This window comes from Lycorma delicatula, chromosome 6 (assembly GCF_047948215.1).
Source record: "Lycorma delicatula isolate Av1 chromosome 6, ASM4794821v1, whole genome shotgun sequence".
Classification (NCBI taxonomy): domain Eukaryota; kingdom Metazoa; phylum Arthropoda; class Insecta; order Hemiptera; family Fulgoridae; genus Lycorma; species Lycorma delicatula.
Window position 1 is genome coordinate 158,151,048 of NC_134460.1, and position 15,626 is coordinate 158,166,673.

Genomic DNA, 15,626 nt, shown 5'->3' on the forward strand with positions numbered 1-15,626 from the left:
ATAAAAATTTCCGCAGTTGATACAACTTTCACCATATTGTAAAATCATTCGAGAAAATATTATAGCCGGTTTTTCAACTTCAGAAAGAAAAAAAACGAATCACTGAACATTCAACTAATGTGGAAACTTCAAGCGGACACACCATCGTTAAATGTGGTATTGAGATTATAAACAAAACAATTATTATCCATCAGCTGTTCTCAGCTCATCCCAGTGATGACAACCTAAGTCATGAAAGTGCAAAACTCCTCATTCAAACTGTTTCATTTCTTCATCAATTTGTCTCTTTAATTATTGAATGTCCCTCGTATATTAATCTGATCAACCCAAGTACAGAATACTAAAATAAAATAGGTTGACACTTTCCTTATTCCATAATTCAAGAAAGAGTGCTTTTGCGAGTCCCCCGCATCGCCAGTTGCTCTGTATAATTATTCAAATCATTTATACCAAATTACACATTAAAATTGAAATTAAAAATCCGAAACTATATATAAGATTTAAAATTGTTAAAAGATCTTTTACCAAATTAAAATCACAAATGAAATTAAAACTAAAAATTTTTAAATTCAAAAATTTTTTTTAAATTAAAAATTGCATATATATAAAAAAAATATGAAATCGTTTTATAAAATTAAATTAAAGTCAAAATTAAAAACAATAATAAAAACAAAATAGAAATCCATGTGGACTAGCTAGCGAAAGTTATGTGACTACAGAATTGAAGTATTATGAATTATCAATGTCTAAAGAAGTACTGCTATCTACAGCAGCTTTTATGATTGTGTCATCCTCGTACCTGTATGTAGGTTGATCAAATTAAATTTACTTTTACATTTATATATATAAAATCTTTCTAAAATCTGAAAAACCCTATTATTTGTATTAATATTGTATTTCTTAATTTCCAGTATTTCTAAATTTGTATGAATGTTGGATATTGAATTTGTATTATCAATAAGGTGATCAGAAACATTAGAGAAACCCAGTCTTTTACTTTTAAAATATCTAAAATGTTCATCAAATTTAGTTTTTACCTTTATAAATATAGAGGTTTTATCTTTATAAATATGGTCACAATCATTGCACTTTATTTTATGAATACCTCACAAATTGTGTAAACCATTTGAAGCAGTTCGTGTATTATTTTTAAAATGTTTTATTAAACTTGTATGCAGGTTTAAATAAATTTTTATCATAAACCCTTATGTTTTCCACAATATTATCAGTATATACATATTTTAAATATACATTGTCAGTTTTCTGTGTGTTACTTATTGGTATTAAATATGAATTATTGTTAATTTTTGACATTTTTTTTGTTGTATATATTATCTACTAAAGATTATAACCATTATATTTAGCAATTTGTTTTATAATATTTTTCTTTATTTAATTTATTATTATTTCCATTATACTTTGTGTAATTGATTGCTCTTATAACCATGTTCGTATATGTATTAACTTAGTGTAACCATGGATGATTTGAATATCTGTGTATGGTGGTTTTGTTGGTTGTGGGTTTCCTACATACTGAAGGTATGAATTGATTATTTTTATTTCTATTATCTCTTTCGATACCAACATCTAAGTAATTTATTCTACTATTTTATCAATTTCAAAAGTAAATTTCAATTCATTATGGTAAGAATTAACTTGTTCAAAATTATTAAATGTTAATTATGTATAACAGAATTATAAACTACAAAAATATCATCAGATACCTAGTCCAGAGTAAAATATCATGAACATAAGTAATGCTATTAACAATTTTACTTTCAAAACTGTAAAAAAATCTCACTTATGATGGCTGACAATGAAAAGCCCATTGGTAAGGTATTTTGTAAAATTTATCATCAAACTTAAAAAATTCTGTTGGCAAATATTTGTAATAACAATAATATTATCTATAAATAAAGGGTCTTAAAGATTTTGTATTAATTTACTTTTTATTATGTTGATTGTTTCATCTACGGGTATGCTAGGGTACATGTTACTAATATCATAACTAACCACCCTGGTGTTATCCCCAATTTTTAAGTCTTTAATTTATTTACAAGTTCGTATCCATTCTTAATGTTATATTTATAATCTAAATTCATTTTGATTCTAAGTAAAAAATAATATACATACACAGTTTAAAATTTAAGTACAAAGTTTAAATTTACACAGTTTAAAAATAATACACATACTGCTTTATATGGTTTACACAATTTTTGTGGTATTTATAAAATAAAGTGCAATATTTATATATTGTGACATATTTATAAAGGTAAGACCACTAGATCCTTTAAAACTAGATTTGATGAACACTTTTGTTATAAAAGTAAAAAATTGGGTTTCTGTAATGTTTATGATCATTTTATTAATTATGCACAATATCCAATATTCATACAAATTAAGAAATACTGGAAATTAATAAATACAATATTAATACAAATAATTGGGTTTTTCAGATTTTAGAAAGATTTTATATATATAAATATAAAAGTAAATTTAATTTGATCAACCTACATACAGTGTATGAGGATGACGCAATCATAAAAGCTGCTGTCGATAGCAGCACTTCTTTAGACATTGATAATTCATAATACTTCAGGTCTGTACAGTCAGATAACTTTCGCTAGCTAGTCCACATGGATTTCTATTTTGTTTTTATTATTGTTTTTAATTTAATTATATAAATTGATTTCATATTTTTTTTATATATATGCAATTTTCAATTTTAATTTTAATTTCTTTAAATGTTTAAATTTAAAAATTTTTAGTTTTAATTTCTTTTGCGACTTTAATTTGGTAAAAGATCTTTTAACAATTTTAAATCTTCTGTATAGTTTAAGATTTTTAATTAAAATTTTTATGTGGAGTTTGGTTCGAATGATTTGAAAAATTTATAGAGCAACTGATGATGCGAGGGCTCACAAAAGTGCTCTTTCTTGAATTATGGAATAAGGTAGGTGTCATCCTATTTTATTTTATTATTCTTTACTTGGGTTGATCAGATTAATATAATATAAAATATATACATATATATATATATATTTTTTTTTAAAATAATTTCTTTTAAGAATCATACTTCTCTATACTGTATACAAATATATATATTTTATTAGATCAACCAAAGTACAGAATAAATATAGTAGAATGACTTACCTTACTCCACTATATATGTAGGAGCGCTTTCATGATTTACTTGCATCATCAGCTGCATTATATATTCATCTCAAATTACATTACAAACTTCATAATGTAATGCCATCATCTACTGCAGCTTTCAAAATATAATATATATTATAATTATATATATTGAAAGCTGCAGTAGATGGCACAACCATTTATTTTGATGGTGATGTATAATTTAATATATTACAATCAGTAATGTAAAGTAAGTTCAGTTTAATGGACAACATGCATAATTGCTTTACTTAAAATTATTTGAATTTTAAATTTGAATTTGATTTTATGCTTTGACATCATATTTTTACAATTTTACTTTTTTTAATTAATATTTCATATTTTAAAATTTTGTTTTTAATTTTTAATTTAACTGAATAAAATGTGTTTTAAAGTTTAAATAAAATAAATAAATGCAGGATGTGTTATTATATTTTATGAACTTTATAATGTAATTTGAGATGATTATGTAATGTAGCTGATGATGCAAGTAAATTGCGAAAGCGCTTCTCCATATATAGTGGAATAAGGTGAGTCATCCTACTTTATTTATTGTGTAATTTGGTTGATCTAATAAAATAACTAAAATAAATATATATATTTATGTATGGATGTTAAAGCCTCATTTCATTGTTCTATTACCCTTTCCATAAAAAAATTAACTAAGTAAATGTGCAGAAACTTTGCTTTGAGTTGTGGCCAGTTAAGGAATTTTTAAATTCTTATTGCCTTTAAGCTTAAAAAGAATATAATATTTCATTTATATAAATACCAATTTGTAAGGCAAAATTAGCGATTGTTTAATGTAATTATTTTTTTACTTTAAGAAATGTTATATATAAAAATGATATAAATCATAAAATTTATTTCTGATTTTGCAGAATAAACTGTAACCATATTTATTTTTTATATTTCTCTCTTAATTTATTTTAAGAAGTAATGCAAATTTTTTTCTGTAATGTTATCTGACCTTTGTTTTTCCCACAGACAAACAAATAATTGAAAATTTTATGCAGCCTTACTTTCAGTCTCCCTATATCGTAGCGACTGTACTTAATGACACTTGCCTTGTATATTTGGTTGAAGATTGTTTGTTTATAATCATTTTCATTTTATCATCCATAATCCAGAAGTTAGTTGTCTTGTAACCTTGTGAATACATGTGAAGGAAAAAAACAGTTGCAAGTATTTTAATATTTTATTGAAAAGCACTGCTTTATCGAATAACTTTAAATATATACAGTCTTCAGTGTAGTTTAGTTGGTTTGTATGAATTTCATACTGTTTAATATAAATTGTTATATCAAAAGGATTACAACATCTTGAATAATTTTAGAAAATATTTTACTTTATTACTTTTATGCAGAAATTGAAACCAGGCTACAAATGCATTTTAGTGTTATCTGGGAGTGGGTATACATTAAAGAAACTTTTTGTCTGTAATCTCTTACCATATATGTATTATTTATTTACTTAATTTCCAGGATTTGGAAGCATATGCCAATAGTTATACAGGATTAGCTCGTCTTTATAGATTAATGTATATAGCTGATCATTGTCCTTCATTAAGGATTGAAGCATTAAAGATGGCTATCACTTATGTAATGATGACCTTTAATGTTAATTTGTACCAGCAGTTGCATAAAAAACTGCAGGATGCTATGAGGTAATATATATATATATTTTTAATTAAAACATACTGCAGTATTTATTCTATTTAATTGATTAGATTATAAGTGCTAATAAATGAACCTGTAACTTAATGCTTTGCATTGGTGCAGAAGTTTATTCCTTGTTTTTTTGTCTCTAGTGCAAAAGCAGCCACAGGGTTTGTGGGCCATGAGCTTCAAAAAGTAGTTAATGAAGTTTCAAACTTCATCTCTGGAATTTTCAGAGATCATGAAATTTTTAGATTATGATTTAGAAATAAAGTAATAGTGATTACCATTAAAAAGTTTACATTCATCAAGTCAAAGAAATTGCAGGAGGTTTTTTTCTGTAACCACCGTTAGATATTGCTTCAGGAGATGAGATGAATGATTTGTAGCGTGTGTGAAAATGCCATGCCTGAGCAGGATTCAAACCCAGGACTACCGGATGAAAGGCTGAGATGCTCTACCACTTGCACCACAGAGGTTGGGAAGTGTAGGAGGTTTGAAGGGCACAAAGTGTGCATACTTATGTTTTGTAATATCATTTGCTAAGAATGTGCATCCTCCTGGTATTTCTTTTTTTTGTTTTTTTTTTATCAGCAACATCTAATGCAAAGGAAAACAAAGGAAAAAGTTACTGTGTGGAAGAACTGTTGTCCAAGTTGTATGAAAAAGCATCCATTAATGAGAAAAATAGACAATAGACAAAAGATTAATAAAAGAGTAGTAAAATAAATAAAGTTCTAATGAAAAATTAGTATGTAAAGTATTTCCATCCTAAATTTGTAACAAATGTTAAAATCCACAAGAGTAATAATTGAGCAGTTTTTTAAAACTTAAATGATTTATTCATTTCAGCCTTATTTTATTCTATTATACTCAGTTTTTGTTCCTCTTTCAATTATTGCTTTTGTTCCTACTTCACACAGGCTGCTTAACTCTTTACACTGTATACATGTACTACATCAGTGTTTCTCAGCCTTCTTTTTTTTATGGTGGACTGGTGAAATTATAGAAAAATATACAGGGACCGGCAGACTTTCAGCTTAGATTTTTTGACGAGCAAAAAAAACTTATAATCATATTTTTATTTTATTAGTAATTAAATTTACATATATGAGTACATAATATTAATTAATATCACTCTGTCTATAAACAGCAAAACAATATATAAATGAAAATCAGAAAATAAATAACAAAAATTAAATGTAGGTTGTTTTATTTAAAAATAGGAACTACAAACAAATTATAAATAATGAAAGTTAGTGAGAAATTTGTAGTAGCTCATTTTGCAAATTTATTTAAGACTCACAAAATGAATTAAACATTCCCTTTTCATTTAATAAGCTAAGCTGTGTCTTCAATAATTTCCGTGGCACTTCCTCTGGATATGATGATATCAAGCTCAGTATTTTATTTCACCGCCCGGATATTGCATTATTATATCTTTTGTCTATCTATAATAAAATTTTCTCTGACCAGGTTTCATTATTTTTTGGTCACAAGCATTGGTAATCCCATATTGAAACCTGGTAAAGATAAATTGTGCCCTTCAAGTTACTGTCCTATCTCCTTTACCAGTACTGTGTGCAAGGTGATAGAATGAACGCTAACCATCGTTTAGCGTGGTACTTTGAGAGATATCCTAATTGCCCCTGAACAATGTGACTTTTGCCAAGGTAGATCTATCTAACAAGGTCTGTCGATCATGTGGTTGTCTTGGCTTGGAGGAGAAGAGGAGTTCCAATACACTACATAAATAGAGTATATAAGGGACTCTCCTTGCATTTATTGTGGGTTTCCTCAGTAGTTTGTCCTTTCAAATTCAAATGACTGTATTCAAAAATTTTATGCTAGAAAACTGAATACCACAGGGAAGTATCCTAAGTGTACCTTGTCTGCTGTAGCAATAAATAGTATAACAAACTGTATGCAAAAACCCATACATTATGTGTTTGTTATTTGTAAATGCTTTTTCAATTTATGTTGCATCTAGAACTTTAGCTACTGATGAAAGGCTGCTTCAAAACACAATAACCCATTAAGAATTGTGATGTAAAACAACTGAATTCACGTTTTCCCTCTAGAAAATGAAATACATTTGCTTTTCCTGGTTGAGGGAACATTTCGACCTTCAGCTGTATTTACATTGTAAACCAATTTAACCATGCATGCGGATTAAATTTTTAAGATTGTGGTTTGACCAATGACTAACATTGGTAACACATTTAAAGGATCTGAAAGTAAAATCTTCAGCCTGTAAAACATACTGAGAATTCTATCTAATATTCATTGGGAAGCTGATCGAGTATGTGTATTGTGTTTCTACCGAGCTCTGGTTCATTCCTGCTTGGACTATGGCTACGTGGCTTATTTGTCCACTCAGGCCACTGCTCTTAGAATGCTTGATGCATTCATTTATCTGCCTTGCTACGACATTTTTTTTCAAGCTTCATGGTAAGTCTACTTGTGGACAATGAGCCATCCTTTGGAATAGATGAAACCAATTGATCTGCCCCTATGTAGCTTGCATTAAAGCACAACCAAATCATCCTTCCTTTGACTTCATGATCTCCAATCAATCGATATGAGGAATGGCAGAAGATTTATTGCCCTGCTAGGCATCAGAGCTCACCTTCTTTTCTGTTCTATAAATATACAATTAGCTCTAGTACCTCCTGCTTATTCAGTGTTATTACCCCTCTTGGTGGCTGTCTCTCGTAAATTATTGCTTTAGTCTTTGTCAATATCAAAAAAAGTACAAGATACTGGCTATCTTATGAGAAAAAGTTTTTAATATCATAAATAACATGAATCTTGGTGTTAATAGTTTATACAAACAACTCCATATATGTTGGTTCTATTAGTTGTTTTTTTGTGATTGGCGATAGAACATATATGATGTTTGGCCTTCACAGCATCACCAGTGTTTTCATCACAAAGCTCTATGCTATTAACAAGGCTTTAAATATACAGTCCATTATTCCAATATGTAATGTTCAGATTTCGTGAGTGCCTAGCAGGAGATTAATGGCATGTACTCCAGATATCCTATTGTTTGTGATATACTGACTGTTATCCCTGAAATGACTTCGTGCACAACTGTGAGCTTCTGCTGGATCCCTAGTCATATTAGAATTTCAGGCAATGAGCACTGATAATGTGACAAAAGAGTCTTATTTCCATCCTCCTTTCACTTATCATGTTGTTTTGATCTTGTCTGCTTTCTGAAGAGGGTGGTTCGTAATTAGTGTTAGAATGAATGGAATGCTACCATCAACGATGAACTTCATTAGTTAATAACACTGTGTCACCATTGAGCTCTTCACGCAGGAATAATTGTCGAGAAGAGATTTTATTTGCTGTTTGTGAACAGGGCCACTAGACTCGATCATGGAAATCTCTTGACTCAGACCCATGCACTTGTTTGTATTTGCTGCGAATGCCAACTAATGCTATACCACATCCTCTTAGAATGTGTCTGTTATGCGGCATTGCGTCGGAAGTTTAAACTTTGGATGTTAGCCCAACATCCGAAGTATCTTAGGGAACAATGAGATGATATAAATTGTTTTATGATTTCTTAAGGCCGTCCATTTATAATCAAATATTTTATTATTACTATAGCATGTTTCATCTATTTGTGCCATTTGGCATAAGGCAGATGGTAATTTTATTGTTTTATTTAGATTTTTAATATTGTATTTCATTGTGGTTTTATTTTGCATTTAGCATACACCATAAGCACTTTACAACTATTCTGTACTGTTTGAGGAATATTCGCATTATGATATTGTGTGTTTTAATTGTTCATTTTATAATAGTGTTATTTAATTTTTAAGTCTGGTTTTAATTGTTTATTTTATAATAGTATTATTTAATTTTTAAGTCTGGTTTTAATTGTTCATTTGAATTATTTTATAGTGCGGTTACCTAAATTTTTAATAAGTTTGATGTTGTTTGCTAAATGTTTACTGTAGTAATTTTGTGTCCACATGCTAATAATGACACTTTGTTCTGCACCCAGGGGAAAAAAATTAATGTTTGCTTTGAACTGCATAACATACATATTCATTGAAAATGTGATGAACCACTGTTCATTGCAGTTATCCAAGAGATGTACTAGCTTGTACTTGATTAGAAACCAGATTCATGCCTTAATCTGGTTTCTCCTTTGGGCAATTGACAAGTGACAACTTTCTCATAGCAGTTGCATTGTATGTAACTAATCACTTTCATGTAATACAGTACATTTGATTTTTTGTTATTAAATATGGCTGATCACAGACTCTGCCAAACTTCCTTCAGCTTTTATTTCATGCTGCACATATCAGAATGGATTTTGTGTGTCAGTTGAGTGCAGACTTCCTTGAAAGGAGATCAATTTATATATTGCCTGGAATTCCTATGTGGATTAAAATCCGGTTGAAACTGGCATGGTTATTCTAAAAAGGAAACAAATACCTGATTGTCTGAATTAATTAAATGCATCTTACATATACCTGTAGTTGCTTGTAGTATATTTAGTGAATCGGAGCACTCAAGAACTAGGTGCCATTGATCAGTAACCAGACCCAAAGCTATATGGTTTAAAGCACAGTAGTAAATATATGACTTTCAGGAGGTGGAAGTAAGATGTAAGCTCTCTGAGCAATGTGATCTCATACCCTGTGGAACATCCACACTTAAGAGTTGTAATGTAAAGCATTGTTTCTGATTCACTTGATACAGAAGGTTTGAAAACTTCTGTTGGAATATCTGGTGATTACCTATCAATTTTCTTGAAGAAAGCTAATTTTAAGTTATGTAATGTCAGCAGATTCTAAAGAGGGAAAAGCATTGATGAATAACAAACATATTGGGTAGTTCGTGATAAAGCTAGCCAATATACATTAGCTTCATATACCAGCAGAATTGTCAAGACATAATTATAGAATAAGGTCTACTCTTATGTACAGAATCATATTCTTATGATATTATATGTGTTAATTTTACCAATATTTATTCACGTTGAATAAAAATGCAGTCAGAAGTTTGTATCTTTATTCAACATTTATAGGCCTTAATCGTTGTAATTTGATCTCACAGAGCCAGAGAAAAGAACCACTAATTTCTACTAAAAATCTTAGTAGTAGGTCTGAATAAAAAGACACTAGTAGCAAAATGGAGAAATATTTTTTAAACAGTATTTTTTCACAAATACTCTTAAGGAATGTTTATTATTATAATTATTGGTTGAGGATTAAACAGTAGGCTGTACTCTAGCTGAGACCTCATTAGTCGTGGTAGAATTTAAGTATACGTGTTTGATCTTTGTCGCAAATTGTTATATTCCACTTAATCTGCATTTTACATTAATCAAAATGAAGACCTAACAATGTTATGTTAGTGATACTGGGCTTCTTGATTCAAAAAGTGATTTTTTGGTTTCACATATTCCTAAATGAGAAAAGCATCTACAAGTTTTAGTAACTGAAAATTTGAACCCATAGTTTTCATCTATTCTTCTAAGGAATGTATTAAGTTTTGAAGTAAACATCCAGCCAAACACAGAACATTACATAAATTGAACAAATGTTTTTACTAAACATATTATAGGTTTTTGCATTTAATTCATAATGTTATTTATTGCTATTATAAATTACATGTAGCAAGTGTATTTTTACTATTATTTGGCATATTGCTTAATACCTGAGAAACTTCACTCTCCAAAGAATTGTCTTGAAATTGCTGTCCTAGATTCAAACATGAATATGTTGTTTGCTAAGGGCTTTGGAAAAAGACCACTGTAATGCAACCTACATTCCACTTCTTCTAAGTGTTCAATACACTTATTTGCCAAGCCATGTAAAATAATTTCTCCGTATGAGAGACTACAAAATATTGGAAGAGAGCGGTGATTAAGAGTGGAAGATCTGTCTTATTGGAACCTACATTATTCTGGTGATCATACTGGTCTCTGTTCTCTCCATTAGCTTATTAAAACAAATGTGTTAGGTATAGGATGCCTTTATAGCCGTCCTATAGTTTATATTTATTTCTTCAGTTGAAAGCTCAAGGAGGTTGAAAAAGGCTCATTTCCTTGAATTTTTTGTATTATCTGATAAGTGATGATTGTAGGGCCATGATGTGGTAATAGCTAATGGCTTTTCTTTTCATTCTCAATCTCTAAGGATAATGCTGCAGGTGAATTTTGTAACTAATTACTTACTTAGGAATTAATTACTTTTATTGGGAATTTATAATTCACACTTGCCTTTCTTTTGAAAGATACAAATACACATTTTTACCACTGCATGCCCCTGCTGCTGAGTTGTAAAGGGCACATTTGTACTAGCCTAAATATAATGTAACTAAGGTTTTACTCTAATCTTCATATTTAAAATTAAAAAGATGTACAAATTGGTTTAATAACTATAATTAGTGCACTATATTAACACTAATTACAAATTCAAAAATTTACTGTTCGCTTTCTGTGGTTTCTTCATCAACATCTTCCTTCTCCTCCTCCTCACTACTTCCTTCTTCTTCACTTTTTTTTTAAAAGGTGGCCATTGCAATGTAGTGGCTTTTGAAGTTCTGTTAGAAACACAATCGGGATCTTTAGTTGATAATTGTAGGCTATAAATTTGATTTTCTCAGCCGTTTCTATTGTTAGGCGGTTTCTTTTTTATTGTGGTTAAAACCGAAACGGTGGAAGCTTCTCTCAGTTGCCACTGATAAAATACGACTAGCTACTTACGTCAGTACTGCATACTAATCCTCTCTACCACTCTATGGGGGAATGCTTTCTATTGACCACCACAGAAAATCACATATGTTTTTTGCTCCTGTATCTTGTTCTGCCATAACAGATTTCTCAGTCATGGTCATTTTTTTGGCTAATTGGTCGATTAACTCCTTGGCCTTGTAGTTTAACCCCTGGTAGGCTGGGTTCAATAAATCAGCTGTGAAATGTCTTCGTTCTTTCATGAAAATCTTTTTGTAAATTGTTTTTTCCACACTTGAGAGGATACCGTTTGGTAAAATACCAATAAAATCTTTTGCTAAATTCTTTAAAATACCATGTACTTTTTGAGTTATGTGTGTTGCCTTCTAGAACAAGAATGCTTATCGGTTTTAACAATGAAATAATTTTTTGTATGAGAACCCAAAAACTCTCATCATGTAACACATTAGTTTTTATCTCTTTATGGTGCTTGAATAGGTTTCAACATTTTTGTTCAGTCAGTTGCTGCAAGTAGTTTATTGTATAAACTTTGCTGTGCAAATTTGACGCAGACAAGTTTTATCAGGAAGCATAAATGATACATGGCGTTTGTTTATCTTTCCCAAAGTAGCATTGCAATATTAATTGCAAGTTTAATCAAAGTTTATGCTGTTATAGTGAAAAGGATGTCTCCCTTAGGTAAATGTAGTGTACAGTAAGCCAACCAAGGGGCACGATAAAATGCTGTGCGCTCTTGAACAATATTGAGATGATCATCAAAGATGAACAGATCTTTTCCGGGAGTTTATTTTTGGGTCACTGCTCCTCATACTGTTTAAACTTGAGAACTTCAGTATTATAGAGGAATTTGACTTTTATTGCAGCGTTTTGGATTCTTGAAAGATGTGGAAGGAAAAGTCCAGAACAGTGGAAAATTGCAATATTTCAACATGCTTGCTCACTTCTCTTACAAAACAACGCAGTTTTTTTTTACAGAAACAGCATAACACACCTTTTGCCTTGTTACTCTTCTGAGATAACTCTGTATGACTTTATCTTTTCTTTAAAATGAAACTTAATCTGAACATTTGTTACTTTGATGCTGTAGAAGACATCAAGACACATTTGCAAGCAGTTCTGGACAATCTTCTAGAAAATGTTTTAACTAGTGTTTTTTAATTTTATCAGAAATATCGGAATTGCTCTATAATGTTGTAATATATATGCTGTGATTTATACACACACATATATATATATTTATTTTATACTAGCCCCTAAAATAACCTCTTGAAGTTAAGTAGTTATAAGCAGATAGGTGAGTGAATGGAATTATTATAAAGTTCTCTTACTACCGTAAAGTAATTTTCTAAAACTTCTGGTAGTCAACTGAATAATGGGTGTGTCTGTTTTTGTCATGTTACTTGTTAGGTAAAGTGTTTTTTCAACTATAAACTTCTAAAAGTATAAACTGAACAAAATTTAATAAATATATTACTTAAGTTTTAAAAATGTTATATTTTTATTAAATAAATTTGTTGCGAGTAAAATAATTAGCACTGTCTGTAATTATTATGAATTTTGATTTTTTGTCAATTTTTGTTACAGTAGTGTTTCTTTGCCTGATGTGGCCATCGGAGGAACACAGGATGTACCTACTCTTGATCTAGTTTGGGTTGAAACAAGAAATAAGAAAGCCGCTCTTAAATTAGAAAAACTTGATACGGATTTAAAAAATTATAAGAGCAATTCTATTAAAGAAAGCATTAGACGAGGTAATGATGACCTCGGTGATCATCATCTAGATTGCGGTGATTTATCAAATGCTTTAAAGTGTTATTCTAGAGCAAGAGACTACTGCACTAGTGGAAAACATGTTGTTAACATGTGTCTTAATGTGATAAAAGTAAGATTCTTTATAATTTTTTATTGTAATAATCAGTTTATGTTGTATAATTTTATTTTTAACATAAAATATATATGAACTCGTGCACCATTTCCTGTTTATACTTGATTGCACATAAGAAATCTTTATGTAATTGTGTATTTCTTTTAACATGGAGACCTATCGGCTTCAAAAGTATGGACATACAAATTTAAGGACTGATTCCTAGAAATAACAGCTTTCTTTAATCTGCATTGGAGACTATTAAAGCCAATTTATAGGAAATTTGCTGTAGAACAAAAGAAAATTGACAAATCATATTGTAATGTACAGTATTTTTCACTACTGTTTCTCAGGAATGTTATTGCTGTTACCAGGAACATTGTGCTTGTGAAAAGCTCTATTTTTAACTAGAGGGAAATTTAATTGAATGTGAAAGCAAAATTAAATTTAAGGAAGTTGTAAGTAATAGATATATGCAAAAAAAAAGTATATATATATATATATATATTCTTTTTTTATTTACCTATTTGAATTAGCCAAATTTTTTATTTAAAACACTCCTGAGATTTTGCTGCCACTGAAACTTTATTGGTACAAAATCACATGGTTTTAAATTTTATTTTTTTAATAGATTGTTGATTTCATTAACTAGAAATCAGTTATATTGATTGTTTAGCAATTAAAAAAATTCAGCTACTGTTACACAAAGTAGTAGTGTAGAATTTTTTTTTACATAGTACTTGTTATTAATTAATAATGCTTGTTATTAATTTTTATCAAGCTTTTAATAATATATAGAGCGAGTCAAAAGTATAGAAACCCTCAAATCAAAAACTGTTCCAGATAGAATACTATAAGTTTCAGGATAAGGTATCGGTACTTTACCTATTGATGAGAAATAGAATTTCAACCTCTTCTTGGGGGGGGGGGGGGGAGCCCAGAGGTTGTAACTCAGATATTCTATATGGTAACATCCATATAGAATGTGATACATTATTTTAAAGGTCTTTAAAAGAAAAATGTTGTAAATAAAAAGTTGATACAATGATTGTACCCAAAATGGCAGCAAGATTTCCGTACTTTTGACTCGCTCTGTAAGTAATATATACTGTATTTTTATACTAATATTCAATATTTATTTAAATCCTTTTATTTTTTTAAGGTTAGTGTTTATCTTCAAAACTGGTCTCATGTTATTAGTTACGTAAACAAGGCTGAAGCAACACCTGATTTTGCCGAGGTAAATCTTAATTTATTATATTAAAAAAATGGTTAAAAAGTCACTAATCCAAACATTTACACTTTAAAATAATTATAGTTAATGTATAAATTGTTTTTTTTTTTTTTGCAAATTAAACTTTATTTAAATCATGGTAAGTTAGCTGTAGAGACATTTAAATGATAGAAAATTCCATTAAGCCAGTCATATATATATATATATAGCAAATGGAGATATCAATACATGGTTATCATTTAGAGTAACTTATTGACAGTCATATACAATATAAATTGTATAAATTTATCATTTTTCAAAGTACTAATATGCAAAATAAATCTAGCAGAAGCTGTTTAATATCTAATTTTTAAAAGAAATGAAACTGCCAACTGGATTCATTCATTACATTTAGTATTGTCATGAAGTACTTGTCACAGATCTGGACTTTGTTGATGTATTTACCTTTAAAGTCATTTTAGAGAGTTAGTAGTGAAAAATACATTATGGAGTGTCCAAAAAGCAATAAAAAACAGTTTTAAGCTCTACCTGTGCTGGATAGAGCTTAAATAATAAACTTTTTAAGGTTAATAACACTATTATTAATAGCACTGTTATACACTAATAATAACACTGCTATACAATTATAAATAATGACATTATTACTTTTTATTGTTATTTGTGTTATTATTTATAATAATGTTATTATAAATAAATAACACTATTATAAATAATAAACTTTTTAGATCTGAAAATAAGAAGAAAACCAGAAGAACTAGAATTTGAAATGTATAGCATATAATAACATTTTAAATGCGAAATGTAACATCCATGGGAACATAAATTAGCTACATTGAAACATATGTTGACCATTAAGTAAAGTGGAATACAAAAAAGGAACTAGATATTATCTTGCAAATAGTAACAAATAATGTTTATGAAAAAGGAATAACAAGGAAACTTATTTCTAAATACAAAAAAGCATAAAGGAAC

The 15,626-nt window shown here is 29.1% G+C and overlaps 1 protein-coding gene across 5 annotated transcripts in view; it reads left to right on the forward strand.

The window, feature by feature from the left end:
* CSN1b (COP9 signalosome subunit 1b) overlaps positions 1-15,626 on the forward strand; it is a 68,006-nt gene that overhangs the window by 15,422 nt on the left and 36,958 nt on the right. For 3 of the 5 annotated variants that reach the window (XM_075368900.1, XM_075368896.1, XM_075368898.1), the window contains exons 3-5: positions 4,659-4,840; positions 13,141-13,438; positions 14,583-14,660. In XM_075368900.1, the coding sequence (XP_075225015.1) occupies positions 4,659-4,840; positions 13,141-13,438; positions 14,583-14,660 (558 nt within the window). The remainder of the gene's footprint in view (positions 1-4,658; positions 4,841-13,140; positions 13,439-14,582; positions 14,661-15,626) is intronic. The other 2 variants (XM_075368897.1, XM_075368899.1) reach the window with 1 other exon arrangement.